Source organism: Macaca thibetana, chromosome 1 (genome assembly GCF_024542745.1).
Source record: "Macaca thibetana thibetana isolate TM-01 chromosome 1, ASM2454274v1, whole genome shotgun sequence".
NCBI lineage: Eukaryota > Metazoa > Chordata > Mammalia > Primates > Cercopithecidae > Macaca > Macaca thibetana.
Genome location: NC_065578.1, coordinates 110,519,570 through 110,538,227, shown reverse-complemented (window position 1 = coordinate 110,538,227; position 18,658 = coordinate 110,519,570). Strand labels below are relative to the sequence as shown.

Sequence of the window (18,658 nt, the reverse complement as noted above, 5' to 3'; positions counted from 1 at the left end):
TTCCCCTTCCCAGGCTATAAAATATTTTTTATAATCACAAGGTATTTTACTGTATATTTGTTATCAAGTTACACTATGAATATTAAACACTCAGAGATGCAAATAACATTCAGTATATTCTGTACTGCAAAGGAGTTTCTGATAGCGATCTATTTAGATCTCTCTGACAGAGATCAGTTTTTAAAATGTAAGAATCTTTTCACAAACCTTTTTTGAGTTCTGTTAAGACACTGAGATTATCCAAAGGACCTAGTACATACCTCCACTAAGCCAGCGTTATAAACCCCGAAAGCAATAAATGTGGTTATGGAACCATACTTTACATGCAAGCACATTGAACTAAGTAATTAATCCTTTATGACTAAGAACTCTGTCTTCCGGACTTTGGATCTACTGTTTCTTGCTCCTAAAGGAATCCAGTAACTCTCTAGAGCTGCACTACCTTGTACAGCAACCATCAGTCATCTGTGACTATTTGAAATTAATTAATATTAAAGAAAATTAAAAATTCAGTTCCTCAGTTACACAAGGTACATTCTGAATGCTCAATAGCCATACGTGGCTATGGCTACTATACTGGACCTCAGACATAGAACATGTCCATCATCAGAAAATTCTGCTGAATACCTCTGCTTTAGGGGACAAGAAATCTAGGGGCTTGTTGGGGTCCAAGCTTAAGATTTTAATGGGGCAAAGTGTTGCTCAGGAACAAAGATAACTAGTATATACACAATCCTAGGAAATAGTAAAATAACAATCACAGACATAAAAAGTTTTCTTGACTTTGGATTTTCCTTTCTTCCTGTGAATCTGCACAATGATACACTAATATTTATATACTTCTTCCTTGTTCACATTATTTTATACTTCTCAGAGGTATTTTAAGAAGCAAGCCTTCTAATTCAGGAATAAATATGATCCCAGTTGCCGTAAGACCCTGGGGGAGATACTGAATGAATGAAGGAACTCACGCATCAGTCAGAACTCATTATGCCCTGATAAGTGTATGGGAAAGAACTGACATAAACAAATAATCTTATCATAATGTAGCAATTAACCAACTTATAAAATCTTGCAGAGATGTTATGTGAGTCAACTCAGGTAAAAAATTCCAAGAAACATACGGTTTTACTAAACTTTTGAAACAGAAATGAAGATTTTACATACACACAAATATATCCACATGCTAGTACAAGAGTAATTTTTTTCTTGTTCTGCGAGGATGCATCATAAAAACCATTAAATGTTACCCCACTTTCAGCACTGGACAGATCATCTAAACTAAGTTTGTCCAAGTTGTGGCATGTGGGCTGCACGCAGCCAAGGAGAGCTTTGAATGCAGCCCAACATAAATCTGTAAAGTTTCTTAAAACACTGTAAGATTTTTTTTTTTCCCCACTCATCAGCTATTGTCAGTGTTTTATGTGTGGCCCAAGATAATTCTTCCTCCAGTGTGGTTCAGGGAAGCCAAAGGATTAGACACCCCTGATTTAAACAGAAGACCAACAAAGTAACATTGAACTTACACTGCACTATAGACCAAATGAACCTAACAGACATTTACAGAACATTTCATTCCACAGCTGCAGAATACACATTCTTCTCATCAGTACATGAAATATTCTCCAGGACAAACCATGTGTGAGGCCACAAAATAAGTCTCAACAAATTTTTAAATCTTTGTGTTGGGGTCATTTCAAGTGTCTTTTGAGACTACAATGGAATAAAACTAGAAATCAAAAACAAGAGGAACTTTGCAAACTGTAGAAATACATGAAAATTAACCAACATGCTCCTGAATGACCAATGACTCTATGAAGAAATTAAGAAGTAAAAAATTTTTCGAAAAAAATAAAAACCGAAGCACAAAATACCAAAACCTAAGAGACACAGCAAAAGAAGTACTAAGAGGAAAGGATAAAGCAAAATAAATGCCCACATCAAAAACGTAGAAAGATTTCAATTAAACAACATAATAATGCACCTCAAAGAACCAGAAAAGCAAGAACAAATCAAATCCAAAATTAGAAGATCAGACCGAAATGAAATAGAATATATATACATACACACATATGTGTATATGTGTGTATGTGTATATATGTACACGAATATCTGGTCAGGTGTGGTGGCTCACGCCTGTAATCCCAGCACTTTGGGAGGCAAAGGCGGGTGGATCACCTGAGGTCGGGAGTTCGAGACCAGCATGACCAACATGATGAAACCCCGTCTCTACTAAAAATACAAAATTAGCCGGGTGTGGTAGCGCATGCCTGTAATTCCAGCTACTGGGGAGGCTGAGGCAGGAGAATTGCCTCCCAGGTGAGGAGGAGGCTGCAGTGTCATTGCACTCCAGTCTGGGCAACAAGAGCAAAACTCCGTCTCAAAAAAAAAAAAACCCCAAAAAGGTGAATATATATGTCATATATATGTATATATACATATATGACACACATGACATGTGTCATATATATTGCGTGTATATATATACACACAAATGATAAAATGAAAAGTTGGTTTTTCGAAAAGAAATAAAATTGACCAACTATTAGCTACGATTAACCAAGAAAAAGAGAGCAAAGACCCAAATAAATAAAATTAGAGACAAAAAAAGAGGCTTTACAACTGATACCACAGAAATATAAAACATCATTAGAGGTTGTCATGAACAACTATATGCCAAGAAACTGGAAAACCTAGAGGAAAGACATACACTTTTAGACATGTATAACCTATAAAGATTGAACTAAAAGAAATAGAAAACCTTAACAGACTAATAACAAATAACAAGATTGAATAAATATTAAAATGTTTTCCAACAAAGAAAAACTCAGGACCAAATGCCTTTACTGCTGAATTCTACCAAACTTTTAAAGAACTACACCAATTCTTCTGAAACTATTCCAAAATATTGGAGAGAAAATTCTTCCTAATTTATTCTATGAAACCAGCATTACCCTGATATCAAAAGTAGACAAGGATGCAATAAAAGAAAAAAACTACAAGCCAGTATTACTGATAAACAGATACAAAAATCCTCAAGAAACTACTAGCAAACCAAATCCAACAGCACATTAAAAAGATTATTCACCATGATGAAGTGGGATTTAACTCAGGGATGTAAGGATGGTACAACATATGCAAATCAATAAATGTGACATATCACATCAACAGAATGAAGAACTAAAGTCCTATGATCATCTCAATAGGCTCAGAAAAAGCATTTGATAAAACTCAACGTCTCTTCAAGATAAAACATCACCACAAATTATGCATACAAGAAACATACCCCAACACAACAAGGACCATATATGACATACCAACAGCTAACATCATACTGAATGGGGAAATGGTCAAAGCTTTTCCTCTAAGAACTAGAACCAGACAAGGATGCCCACTTTCCACACTCAACATAGTACTGGAAGTCCCAGCCAGAGTAATTAAACAAGAGAAAGAAACAAAGGGCATTCACATTAGAAAAGAAGAAGTCAAAACTGTCCCTCTTTGCAGATGACATGACCTTACATATGAGAAAATTTAAAGACTGCATCAAAAAACGCATAGAACTGTTAAATTCAGTAAATATGCAAGATACAACATCAACATACAAAAGCAGTAGCATTTCCATACACCAATAACAAACTAGCTGGAAAAACATCAAGAAGGCAACCCCATTAACAACAGCTAAATAAAACAAAATACAATACAATACAATACAATACAATACAATACAATACAATACAATACAATACAATACAATACAATACAATACAATACTTGGGAATAAATTTAACCAAGGAGTTGAAAGATATCTACAATGAAAACTACTAAGCACTAATGAAAGAAACTGAAGAGGACACACACAAAATGGAAAGACATCCCATGTCCATGAATTAATATTGTCAAAATGGCCATACTACCCAAAGCAATCTATAGACTCAACGCTAATCTCTATCAAAATACCAATGACATTCTTCACAGAAACAGAAAAAAAATTCTAAAATGTGTATGGAATCACAAAAACCCCAGAATAACCAAAACAATCTAGAGCAAAAAGAACAAAGCTGGAGGCATCACACTACTTGACTTCAAAATATAATAAAAAGCTATAGTAATCACAACAGCATGGTATTGGTATAAAAAGACATACAGACCCAGAGAAATGAGAACCCAGAAATAAATCTACGTATTTACAGCCAACTGATTTTTGACAAAGATGCCAGGAACATATAGTGGGGAAAGGATAAATAAATGGTGCTGGGAAAATTGAATATCCACATGCAGAAAAATGAAACTAGACTCCTATCTCTCACTATATTCAAAAATCAACTCAAATGGATTAAAGACATAAATGTAAGACCTAGTAGTATAAAACTACTAGAAAAAACACGGGAAATGCTTCATTACATTGGTCTAGGCAAAGATTTTATGGCTAAGGTCTCAAAGGCACAGGCAAGAAAAATTAAAGCAGACACAGCAGGGCGCAGTGGCTCACACCTGTAATTCTAGCACTCTGGGAAGCGGAGGCAGGTGGATCATCTGAGGTCAGGCATTCAAGACTAGCCTGACCAACCCCATCTCTATTAAAAACACAAAATTATCCAGGTGTGGCGGTGTATGCCTATAATTCCAGCTACTTGGGAGGTTGAGGCAGGAGAACCACTTGAACCTGGCAGGCGGAGGTTGCAGTGAGCTGAGATCATTGCACTCCAGCCTGGGCAACAAGTGTGAAACTCTGTCTCAAAAACAAAAACAAAACCAGAACCTAAAGTAGACAAATGAGACTATAACAAACTAAAAAGCTTCTCCATATCAATCAATAGAGTGAAGAGTGAACCTGTGGAATGGGAGTAAGTATGTGTAAATTATACATCTGGCAAGGGATATTACCTTGAATATACAAAGAACTCAACAGCAAAAAAGCTAATCATCCAATCAAAAAATGAGCAAATGATCTGAACAACTATTTCTCAAAAAAGACATATAAATGCCAACAAATATATGAAAAAATGCTCAACATCATTAATAATCAGGGAAATCCAAATCAAATCTTCGATGAGGTATTATCTTACCTTAGTTACAAAGGTTATATTATAAAAAGATAAAGTTAACAGATGCTGGTGAGGATGCAGAGAAAAGGGAGCTCTTTCTTATACACCGATGGCAAGAATGTAAATTAATATAGCCACTATGGAAAATAGTATGGAGATTTCTCAAGAAACTAAGATTTACCATATGATCCAGCAATCCTACTACTGGGTATTGATCCAAAGGAAGGGTAATCAGGATATCAAAGAGATATCTGCACCCCCATGTTTATTACAGCACTATTTACAATAACCAAGATATAGAATCAACTTAAACATCTATTAACAAAGGAATGAATAAAGAATGTGGTAAATATACATAATGGAATACTATTCAGCCATAAAGAAAAATGAAATCCTGTTATTCCCAGCAACACAGATGAGCCTGGAAGACATCATATTAAGTGAAATAAATCAAGCACAGAAAGATAAATACCGCAAGTTCTTACACGCAGGAGCGGGAGAAAAAAAAGGCTCACAGAAGTAAAGGGAAGAATTGTGGTTACAAGAGGCTGGGACGGGTAAGGAGGAGGGGAGAAGAGGATAGGGACAGATAGTTTAACAGATGCAAAGTTACAGCTATGTAGGAGGAATAAGTTCTAGTGCTCTACAGTAATGTAGGCTGAATACAGCTAACAATAATGTACTGCATATTTTCAAAAAGCGAGAAGAGAGGATCTGGAATATGAACACAAAGAAATAAATGTTTGAGGAGATAGATATAATTACCCTGATTTGATCATTATACACTGTATATGTGTTTTAAAATGTAACACAATATCTCATATATAATTATTATGTGTCAACTAAAAGGAAAAAAATACTCCTAAGATTTTGGTGGGCATATATATGGGCAGGTACAATATGAGTTTTATTACTATTTCAAACATACAAAAAGTTTTAAAAATATGATGAACACCCTTGACAACCCTCTCAGCTTAAAAAGCATAATTGAAGCACCATGAACAGCTCTCTCCAATCCATCATGCAATCTTCCCCTAAAAGTACCCACTAACCTGAATTTAGTCTTTATTATTCCAATGTTTGCTTTTAGACTTGATTATATATATATGTAATCCTAAACAATAAAGGCTTATTTTGCATATTTTAAACAATTTCTAAATGGTGTACTGTGTGTTCCGCATGTTGCTTTTTCTATTCAATAAAATTTAGGGTGTGATTTGTCACACAAAAACACTGTTAAACTTTATTACATTTGAGGAGAGGGCTTAGGGTGAGGCATAGGAAGGAAAGGCAGATAGGGAAGATTTTACTTTCTGTTTTATGCCACTCTTTGAATTTTTCTAACTATGTAATTATTTTCCCCTTCACTTTTCAATGTCAACATAAGTTAACTGGACAGTGAAATTACAGAAAATGTGCCATTTTCATTTTCTTTTCACTTTTCTATGCCAAAAAAAAAAAAATCTAACAAGTTATTTTTTAGTGAGGTGAATCAAAAGCATTAAAACTAGCAATATAAAAACAAAAACAAATGAGCATTTAAACAACTCACAATATTTCAAAAAGTTATATTGAAACTTGACAGAACTCTTTTTGGTAATGGCATTTCTGGTTTTTAAGGGTAAAATACAGGTTAACACCAACTTCCTTTATCTATCTATTGTGATGAGGACTAAACCATTGATTTTTACCTTGCCCAAATTTGTATCTAAGGAGTCTGGGGAGTCATGCCCTACAAATCATAAATTCTCATCAGATGGGTTTTATTTAACCCTATATATCTTGACTTACTTTCCAACCTGACTCTGGCATAACATTACAAGACAAGGAAGAAAATCAAAATATTTTACCCCAAAACATGTTTCTTGGTCATATTTTGATACGGCTCTGCAAAGCTGTTCTTTATAGGGGGAAATCTGCATCTGTAAAGAACCTCTATTAAAATAACTAGATCTTTTTCTTCCAGACCGTCCCAATCCTGAAGAGATAGTAACTAAGATCTGAAAGGGAAACGTTTGTCATCTATTGTCTCTAAGGACAGTCACTATAAGACTTCAAAAGAACTTTGGTCTCCACAATCTTTATCTTAACCTGAATATTCCCTTTCTATCAATCCCAGATCTTTAGACAAACTCAGCCAGAAAATGTTTAAATTCAACTATAGCCTGAAAGCCCTTCCACTCTGAGTTGTCCCGCCTTTCTGGACCAAACCAATGTATTTCTTAAATGTATTTGATTGATGTCTCACGCCTCTCTAAAATGTATAATACCAACCTGGCCGGGTGTGGTGGCACACGCCTGTAATCCCAGCATTCGGGGAGGCCAAGGCGGGTGGATTACAAGAATAAAAGATTGAGATCATTCTGGCCAACATGGTGAAAACCTGCCTCTGCTAAAAATACAAAAATTAGCTGGGTATGGCAGCATGCGCCTGTAGTCCTGTATTTGGGAGGCTGAGGCAGGAGAATCACTTTAACCAGGGAGGTGGAGGTTGCAGCGAACTGAGATTGAGCCACTGCACTCCAGCCTGGCGACAGAGCGAGACTCCGTCTCAAAAAACAAACAAACAAACAAACAAACAAACAAAAAAAACACCAAGCTGTGCTCCAACTACCTTGGGCACGTTCTCAGGACCTCCTGAGGGCTGTGTCACAGGCCATGGTCACTCATATTTGGCTCAGAATAAATCTCTTCAAATATTTTACAGAGTCCGACTCTTTTTGTGGATGGTGGCAAGATGAACACAAGTATATATGTACCAAGTTACAAGAGACATTCCAAATTAACTTATGACACTAAAACTAAAGCTACTAGCTAATGAAGTTTAAATACTGAGTAATGAACAGATCAAGGAGAAATTTTGGCTCTCCATATAAAAAGAGAGAAGTCTGTATTTCTACCTTTAAAATGTGAAAAATAAAGAGTAACTTATTTTCTTATCTACTAGGAAGATTGCTTTTTCTAAGAAAAGAAACAAACTGAGCTTAAACTATTATAATAATGACCTTCCTTTCTACCAGAAAGATTGGTGTCTGAAACTCTAATACATTAAAAAAATTAGTAACATAAAAAATAAATGGAAGTTTGTAATACTATACAAGTAGACATGAAACTTAATGATCATCCACTGGCACAAGGCCCAAAAGAATCAGAGATATAACAAAAGAGAACTTCCCTGGGTGATAAAATTTATGAAATTCTCTGACTCCAACACGATGATAAAGAAAAATATAAAAGAAATAAGGACTTAGATGAATTTGTGACTGGACATATTATGTATTATTAGAGGAAATCACGAATGGGAAGGTGACTGTGGAAGAATAGATTATATACCTAATCTTTCTGATCAATGAAACAATAACCATCTACTATTTCGAACATTATATGCTAGGTACCCTGAATGTATGATCATCACACCACAAAATAAGATTTAAAGAAGGTGACTTAGAGAATTTACATATCTTACTGAAGATCACAGAGATAATAACAACTTGTCATAGAAAACAACCAAGACCTATTTCAATGCATTCTGCTTTGAGCCTAATAAGGATAGCTACCTCGTAGCTGAAGATGCATCCAGGCATCTCCACTGTAGGACATTACCTTCCTTTGCAGAGAAACAAACAGCAGCTCAGTTATACCCTGCCTTGATCATTCCTAGCAGCAATTCTGAACCATTACAACTAGTGAAAAGAATAGCTTCCATTCTGGAAGTCTCCCTAAAGATTTAACTAATTTCTGGGTTAGTCATATATTCCAAATCACTTAAGAACAGAGGCCAAGAAAAAGTATTATAGGGGAACACATTACCTGATATACTCTGGGGTGTTCCATAAATGACTATCAGTGGCTGAACTATCCTTGAACCTGCTCTCACTCCTTGATCCCCATCCTAGAACTAGTTTAGTACTGGAGGTCTTCCATTGGAATCAACCCACCTCCCTGCTGTTCTACTATATCTCTAATGATTTGTGTGATTTGGACCAAACCCTTCCGGCAGTGGCAGTCAAATTCTCAGATAAGCCTCAAGTGAAACAATTTAAAGGATATGTGATAAAGAATCCAAGGACACATTTAAATAATGCACTGGTTTTGTATTGGTTGCTCAGTGTAATCCCAGCACTTTGGGAGGCCAAGGTTGGCGGATCACCTGAGGTCAGGAGTTCCAGACCAGCCTGACTAGCAAGGTGAAACCCTGTCTCTACTACAAATAAAAAAATTAGCTAGGCGTGGTGGTGTGGGCCTGTGATACCAGTTACTTGGGAGGCTGAGGTGGGAGAATTGTTTAAACCCCCGAGGAGGAAATTGCAGTGAGCCAACACAGTGCCACTGCACTCCAGCCTGGGTGACAGACGGAGACCCTGTCTCAAAAAAAAAAAAAAGATGAGAAAGATGAGGAGAAACCAGATTTTACATCTATAAAATCTGTATGGACTGTATTTGTAAAAGAGGAATTAAGGATAATGGGAAATGAAAACCTGGCAAATGACAGAAATCACATGTTCTGTGGGTAACTGTGACCCTCAATAGCCATTCACTTTAATGACTTTTAATTTAACCTATGGCAACAGACAAATTGATGAAAACAGAAAACAATAGAGGGTTGAATGGTGGTAATTTTACCTCAAAGGACAAATAATCTAGAAGATTACTTAAAAAAATTACTTCAAGCTTAAAACAAGCTAAGGAACGTTGTGGCCATTACCGTCTCATTTAGCTCAGTCACTCTGACATGTTTAGTTAGAATTACCTTCTATTGTCTTGAATTACCAGAAACTGATCAGTCTAACTAATACAGGCAGAACAAATGCTTATAATTCTCTCATCTACCTAACTAGCTTAGTTCATGTTTTGGTAAGGACATTTTAAAACCAAAGAAATAAATATCAATTATCTATTCTGAGAAAGAGTTCTAGTTTTGGTTTCAAGTAATGAGTACAGAGGGTAATAGAGGGTAACAGTAGAAGAGAGGCTTGGATCTGAGAAGGCCTGTGTGAGTCTTTGTAAGCAATAGCATGCATCATTTCTTAATGGTAGCCAGAGCAAGATATGGAATAGGAAATACATTATATTGACTTTTTCTTACACTTCCTTTGTCACAATTGTTAGAGTAATAAGCCATATACCTGAAGTCCATCAGGCATACATGTTTAAAGGAAGAGAGAAAGGTAATTTAAAACTTCTCACTAGAATGGAAAAAAAACCTTTTGATAAGGCTAGTTTACAGTCATGCCATATTAAATACCAGAGACTTTCCTCAGTTTTTTTTTTTTTTTTTTTTTTTTTTTTTTTTTTTGCTAAGGCTTTATTCTACCATTTAAAAGAATGAAAAACTTTTTTGTAAAAAATTGAGATTTAGTGACTTTAAAAGGAACAATTTACATGTTAATCCCTGCTAACATTAATTTAACTACTAGGATCACAGTCTACCCTTTGCTTCTGGTTTCTAATAAGCAAGTGTGTAGGTTGTACTTATAAGCTTTATCACAGTGTGTGTGATATTTTAAAATAGTCGACAGATAGCTGTCAGATTACTTTATCTTTGGTTAAAATGACCCCAAGATCCCAATTATAACGTTTTTGGTATACAGCAAATATTGAGATCTGTTAAGAAACTCTTACCTGCTCTGTAGCTGTAGGGCAGTAGAAGACTAATAAAATAGTTGTACAGATGTTTATTGACAGTCCAATGATGGTGATGAGATTTGGGGCAATCCAGGAGGGAACTCTTCTAACGAGCCATTCCCAATACCCTTGCATTAAGGGCTCAAGCAGGGACCGTCCAGCACTTTGATATCTGTGTTCTTCTAGCCGCTTTAGTTGGTGCCTTGACAATGGTGGTGTTGGTAACTGAAACAATTTATTTAATACACATCCTGTAGTACTCATATGCCCGAAGCCCACTGGGGACTCCGGGTGAGAATCTCCACATCTTTTCCTTGTTGATCGATGCCCACTCATGGATCTTGTTTTCTTTTTAATATTTAAAGACAGTAATTTACCTTCTTTTGTAGGATTTTGTGGCTGGTGCTTACCTAAAAAAAATAAAAATAAAAATAAAAACAAAAAATACACTTGTCAGCCACTATTTACATCTTATGCCAATATTAATAAGGAAACAAAAAAATCAAATTGTCAGTAAAGTAGTAAGTATCAAACAGGACCAGAAAAGTAGGGACCTGATTTTGGTTCTAGTTCTTATTGAAAGTGTACAACCTCACCTTTAGACAAAAAACAGTAAGAGACTTTAATAGTAGTACACTTCCTATTATCCAATAGTTTGCCTGACTTTGAGGCTCATATTCTTTTTCGATCTCACACAGTTTTCAGTTGTATAATGCAACAAATGTTAGAAATGATCTCATCATTACACATATACGGAAACTGAGGTCTCAAGGCTAGCAAATCAGTATTAGTATCAGAGGAATGACTTGAATGAGTGTTAAACTAGATTTTTATTTAATAGTAATATCTAACATTTGCCGGGCATGCCCTTCATATTACAAAACTTAAGCACTTTTTATATACTAACTCCTTTAATACTCATAACCACCCTAGAAGGCAAGGACTATTAATTATCCCCATTTTTACAGAAAAATAAACTAAGGCTCAGTGAGGCTAATTAACTTGTCCAAATCACACAGCTGGTAAGTAGCAGTCAAACAGAAACACAGGGTTTCTGTTTAAACTAAACCAAATAGTATTCAAACAAACACAGGGTTTCTGTTTAAACTAAACCAAAACATAAAACTTCTTATTGGTAAAAACGAATATAGATGGTATTCTCGGTGGAGATAAACAACAATGAAAAAAATTAACTTTAAGACAGTATATATGTATTAGCAGAGTGTCCTGATGAACTGAGGAAGTAGAAGGAAAAAAAGTAAAAGTGGGTCAAGTGATGACTGCTGATAAAGGACCTTGAGTTTAATTCCTGAAGTATTTGTATTTCATTTAGTAAAGATTAGAGATAACAATTATAAGTAATCAAGTAGCATAAGGAAATACAGGAGTATTTTCAAGATGAATCAGAATGGAGAAAATAGTGAGAACAATTAAAAATTAGTAACTACAGTGATCTCAATGGTTTGAAGTGGTGAGGGCCTATAGTAGGATGGTAAAAATGAAAATATGAAAGACAGTCAAATCTGTAAGTAATTTCTATTTAAATGGAAGATTCAGCAGAAAGTACTTAAGAATTAGATATGAGAGGTGAGGAAACAAGAAAAAAAGAGTCAACTGCTAGAGATTACTGGTACTGTTGTCAAAAGGGCAAGCTGGAAAAGAAAAATCAGTTTGTTATTTTTTGACTTTTAGGGTGCAGGGGGTGAAAGGGAACTAGGGACGAGGGTAGGAAGGGAATATATATATACATATATATATATATATACACACACACACACACGTGACTTTTAAGTAGAGATGTTTTAGACAAAATCGAAAAACTGGAGTTTCGGTAAGAGTGAAAAGTTCAGGTCATCAACTTAAAAGCTACTCTGGTTAAAAACTAGGAAGTAGAAAAGTTCTCAAAGGGATTAAGCATGGAAAGAAAAAAATGAATAAAGAACCTTGTGAGAAACTTACCATAGTTAGGAGAAGGAGGAACAGAGACCATAAGATTATTTTAAAAAGAAAGAAAGAGAGAAAGAATCTTAATAGAACAAAAAGATTAGTGGCATAGGTATACTTTGATCTTCTGGTTGGAAACTATCCATAAAGCAAGATCAAAGTGCCAGAAATGGTATGGGTTTAGGACATCTCAACAATGGATCTACTATCAAAACATGCTCAGTTGTCCCTTTTAACTATTTTTGCTGTGAGAGGATCTGGTTTATTCTGCCTTTGCAGGGTGGTCCTGAGAGCGGCAGGTTCCCCCCTGTCTGGGGTGGAGGGGAGGCAGCACATAGTCCCTGGAATGCAGTGAAGCCAGGCCAAGGCCCAGAGGCAGCTGTGGTAGACTGGAGCATGGTGCTCCTGCTGCCCAGGATGGAAGGCACTGAACTGAGACTGGGCCATGGCTAGAGGACTATGAACCCAGGCCACATGTGCATTCTGGGAAGTGGGCCACAGGGTCACATGCCACAAAACATGTAATGTAGGCACTCAGCTCATGAGTAACCACATGGACAAGTAGGTACTTGCCAGGGGGACACTCACCCCACAGCCTAGTATGGACATGTGAACACAATGTTGGTGTCACATACAGACCAGAACTTTTTTCCTATATCCCCATAAATATCAAATTCCAAAATTTCAATGTTACTAATGACCTAAGGTGAATGACCTCTGTCAATCACGTATCTCAATATTTCGTTTAGAAAATAGTCGCTATAGTCAAGTTAATGCCCTTAAATAAATTTTCAAAAATCTCAAGAGACTCATCAGTGTCACAATTTAACCAACTGAGGTGCCCTGAAATAAAAATATTTAATATTTCGCTGGGCAGGGTGGCTCATGCCTGTAATCCCAGCACTTTGGGAGGCTGAGGAAGGCGGATCACCTGAGGTTAGGAGTTCAAGACCAGCCTGGCCAACATGGTGAAATCCCGTCTCTACTAAAAATACAAAAATTAGCCGGGTGTGGTGGCAGGCACCTGTAATCCCAGCTACTCAGGAGGCTGAGGCAGGAGAATTGCTTGACCCCGGGAGGTGGAGGTTGCAGTGAGTGGAGATCGCACCACTGCATTCCAGCCTGAGTGACAAAGTGAGACTTGTCTTAAAACAAACAAACAAACAAACAAAAAAACCCAAAAACTTAATATTTCAAATCAAGGAGAAAAATCAAAGCTAATTCCTTACATTTTGAGGAATTCTTTCACACAACTGTATCACAAAGTTACTGATTAAAACTGTTTTAAAGTAATGTTTATATAATATTAAATAACTGGTGATAAGATCACTTTAGATCAACTGGAAGATCAATAACCACCAATACACTTAGCTTCATAGTAGCCAAATTTTCTATAGTCAAGCAATGATAAATTTTCGTATTTGGTAAATAATAGCTCTTATGGAATTCCACTTGAAATGGGAATTAAAAATTTAGTCAATTCCATTTGTATTTTACTGTTGCAGTATTCTATTCTCTTACTGTAAAAAAAAAAAAAAAAAGAAAAAAAAAGATGAGTGCTAGCCTGCTTTTGGCACTGAATAGCTATAAGCAACTGATCCTAATGGTTTTAAGTTTGAACATTTGGCAGGACTAGTTGATAAACGGATACTTTCCCTCTCAGTTTTTCCCTTCTGCGACCTAGATGGTTTTTTAACCTTCTATTTCTCTTTTATAAAAATCTACATTTTGACAAACCTTTCCAGATCTAGCCACTGTATAAATTTATACATGAAAAGAGGCAATGAGTTTTTGAAGGTTTTCTTTGCCAACATTGCAGCAACAATGTCTCTGTGAAGCTATTAACAACAACACTGCAAATATAAATTCAGATACATGTAGTCTCTGACCTACAGGTGGCTACTTTACTTTCAACACATACATACAGATACAGAGTTTGCAGTCACTACCACAGGTTCATCTCCACTCTTCCTTCTGTCATATCTGAGATCCAGGGTCTTTGACCATGAAAACCATTACAGAAAAAAACAGGAACTTCTGAATTTTAGCAAATTAAAAGCAAGCATATCTCAATGGAGCTGCATAGGGTAGGTAGGTGGCTACAATAGGAAGATCAGGACAATGTGGCGAGAAAGGAAAAACGGATGTGGGATGGGAATACACGAAGGAAGGAGAATATTAAAAAATTATTCTATGTTGGGAACGGTGGTTTATTGCCTGTAATCCCAGCACTCCGGAAGGTTGAGGCAGGTGGATCACCTGAGCTCAGGAGTTTAAGACCTGCCTGGGAAACATGGCAAAACCACTTCTATACAAAAAAATTAGCTTGGCATGCTGGCCTGTGCCTGCAGTCCCAGCTACTTGGGAGGCTGAGTTGGGAGGACTGCTTGACCCCTGGGGGTTGAGGCTGCAGTGAGCCATGATCATGCCACTGTACTGCAGCCTGGGCAACAGCAAAATCATGTCTCAAAAACAAACAAAAAAACCCAAAAGTTTTTCTAGCCAGCTGTAATTTTTATATGGAGTCAGGCCTATGACCAAAAGGATGAGCAAAAAATGTCCTTTTCTTACCACAGTATAAGTAACAAAAAGAAAAAAAAAGTAAGAAATTAAAATTATTGCTGGCTAGCTCAGAAACCTAGCCACCAGTCTTAATAGTTTTTATAAGAAAATAGATTACAAGTTTCCAATGCACTCAACCAACATATAAATGCAGTGAATTAGGCTGACATGATCCCATCTCCTATGTCCAGCGGGAAAATAAATAAAAACTAGTAAACAAGCAAATAAAAAAATTACACACTGTGATAGGCACAATGAGGAAAACAAGTGCCAAGATAGAAAATAGCTGGGGGTACACATTTTAAATAGGGTGAAGTCTTCAAGTAGCTTTTATACCAAGCTCAGAGGAAAAGAAGGAGCCAGACATTTTAGGAGAGCAGGAGGAAGAATAATCCAAGAAAATGGAACACACCCTGAGATTACAGTAAAGAGTTTGTCTTGCTCAGGTACAAGAGAGATCACCACAGATGGACAGGAGTAAACCAGATGGAAGAACGAGATAAAATGAAGTTTGGAGAATTAATGCAGAGTTGTGATTTTACTTGGATGTAATGGAAAGCAACCAATGTGCTTATAAAGAAATCTGTAACTTTAGAACACAGCCAAAATTATTTGTTCACTGAGGATATGTTTTCATATATCATAATAGCACAAGTGAATATCTTAAACTGTATAAAATTCCCATCAGCTGTAACGCTGTAAGTCAGTTCATAATAATACTGTCACAGTCCTATAGCTATTGTAGCCTTTTCACTTGTAATCAGTAACTCCCCTCCTCTGTTAAAATCTGGCTCCAGTGCTCTGCTCCCTTTAAAGCACTCATCACACTTTGAACTATTTTTGTTTGATTTTTTTTTTTTTGGTCTTTCTCCCACACTTCTGTGTACTCCACAAGTGCATGGGCCAAGCCTGTCTTGTTAACATTCTTTCCCACAAGCTCATACCATACTTAGCACTATGTAGATAATCAATACTTATTTTAATCTAATTTAATTTAATTTTTTTGAGACAGGATCTCGCTCTGTAGCACAGGCTGGAAGCAGTACCGTGATCTTGGCTTACTGCAACCTCCTCTTCCTGGGTTCAAGCAATTCTTGTGTCTCAGCCACAGAGTAGCTAGGATTACGGGCATGTGCCACCACACCCTACTAGTAGGTAACCAGTACTTACTGAACAATTAACAAATATTACTCATCTAGTATTTAATAAACACTTAGTTGTTCCAGACTCTGAGGAAACAAAAAGACTGAAATATACCATTCCATACATTTAAGAAGCTCAAAAGGGGGAGGGTGGGGTTTCATAAACAGCTAAGTTATGAATGCTATCAACAAACTGTTTTAAGTCCAGAGGAGAACTAGGAAAACACATACGGTCTGACAAAGAATTTTCTTTGTGCAAGCATAAATATTTATGTGGAAAATCCAAAAAAGGTAGAAAAGTATAATCAGAGATATTTAATCAATACCTTTACTAAAAAAGTCTATCATGCACAACGGTTGCATTTATATCCGCTGAGGATAATGGCATACTGGCTACATTATTCCTGTGTGGACTTTAGCATGGGGAACCGCTGACAAGTATCACATTGAAAAAAAAAAAAACAAAAAACAAAACTCTTAACTCCTGAGCAGTGCATAAGGTAAGCTTACACAATATACAACCTGTTGTGTGAAATTCCAGAATGTCCATCCCTGCCATGTCTAAGGGTGCCAAGTTTTGATCTGCACTGATTCAGCAGTATGTTTACAGTCTTTTCACAGGTAATTGGCTAAAGAAAAATATTCATGGCAACACTAGCAGAAAGGAAGGGCAAATTATAAAGAACAAGGAAAGAAAGGAGGGAAAAAAAGGAAAAGAAAACTAATAGGATCACAGGATTAAGTTCAGCATTATTTAACAAGTGATACATAGAGCAAGTTTACAAAAACAAAAGCCTTTTCAGCAGACTCGGAAGCAAAAACAGGGCTGTGTAACACAATTTAGATCTAGCGTCTTGCTGAAGTGAAATCTTGCACTCCTTAAAAGAGGAAATAGCTTTCTTCCCCCTTAAAAAACACACACACACAACACAAACATCAGCAAAGCTTGGCATTTTATAGATTATTTTTCTAGTCTCTTAAAAAAATAGCACAACATGACCCTCAAAAAGGACATCAGCACCTTCAGCCAGCTTAAAAAACAAATCTGCAGCCTAGAAAACAAAGAAATCGTGCAATAAAATGTAATTGGTATTAACACAAGGTAGATTTACCTAATTTATTTCTTAGAAGTGTTAGAAAGACAAGTTGTGCAGGGGGCTTTAACTAGTTTTTCTCAGCATAAAACGAATAGGCAAATAAATACTTTTAGAACCTCAATCTCGAATTTTATGTGAATGGCAATGGCTCTAATTTAGTAATGCTCTAAATGCCCTTACCAAAGTCTAACTTGTGTTATAAGTCGTTCAACTCAACATCTACGGACTGGACATATTCCTAATAGTTCGAGGAGGCAATACATCTTTATTCTTTGTCCATATACAAGACACTAACATTTGCTGAAAGACAACTATGAATTTGCCTACTATTATACTACGGATTTACTGATGAACTAAAATACTTCAAGCAAAATTATATATTTAATACTAATGATGCAAAATGGCAAAAATGACACCAAAATGCCAAGCACTGAATTGGAGAAAACAAGTTAAACACGACTAAACGTAAAGATCCCATTCATGCAGTGTTTCTGGGAATACTGGCAAACACCAGCAACTCTTCTGGTTATTTCTCCTTGCAAGACTACTGCTGAAATAAGCGCCGGCTAGCAGTCTCACAGCTTATCAATATAGGCTGAAATTTCTAGAAAAGTTGCTAACCAGAATCGAGTCCCAGCCACAAACATCAGCACCGCATTCCTAAGGAGAGGCAAACCCGGCAGAGGATGCCACACGGTGTGTGGACTTGCCAGCATTCGGGCAGGAGGGTGTGGACCTGACAGGCAAGGTCCGTTCCGCACGGGTAGCGCTCCCAGCCCTCGGCCCGCTCAGCGCTGGCCCTCCATGGTTCTTCCCACCCCTACCTTTGGCTCTCACACAACAGTCCCCCGGCTCCCGCGCCGGCGCTCCGCCACCCCAATGTCTCCACAGAGGAGCAAGGGGGCAGTCGCCCCTCGCCTCCCCACAACCCCGCGCGCGAGGCCACCCTGCGCCAGGAAGGACGGCGTTCGCCTCGCGCGAGTCCATACACAGCTATATCCTAATGACCCGCCCCAGAGCATCCAGTCCTTTCTCCACCGGCCCCTACAACGCCCTTCAAATCCTTCACGCCCAGTGACCGCGTCCCGCAGCCTTACCCTGACCCCAACAAGCACACCCCTACAGATACCACCTCCGATTCCAGCCGACTGGATGACTGATCGGCGGCAGCACGTTCACGACACTTTCGCGATTGCCGTAAAGGGAAACAAGGTTTGAAAGAGCAGCGCCGTAAGCGCGC

The 18,658-nt window shown here is 37.2% G+C and overlaps 1 protein-coding gene across 5 annotated transcripts in view; it reads right to left on the bottom strand.

Moving 5' to 3' along the window:
- Positions 1-18,658, bottom strand: part of CEPT1 (choline/ethanolamine phosphotransferase 1) — a 45,892-nt gene that overhangs the window by 26,741 nt on the left and 493 nt on the right. For 2 of the 5 annotated variants that reach the window (XM_050746336.1, XM_050746328.1), the window contains exons 1-2: positions 18,243-18,535; positions 10,671-11,083 (exon numbers count right to left, since the gene is read on the bottom strand). In XM_050746336.1, the coding sequence (XP_050602293.1) occupies positions 10,671-11,083; positions 18,243-18,405 (576 nt within the window). In that variant the 5' untranslated portion in view covers positions 18,406-18,535. Of the gene's footprint in view, positions 1-10,670; positions 11,084-18,242; positions 18,616-18,658 lie in introns of those variants that run through there. The other 3 variants (XM_050746345.1, XM_050746348.1, XM_050746359.1) reach the window with 3 other exon arrangements.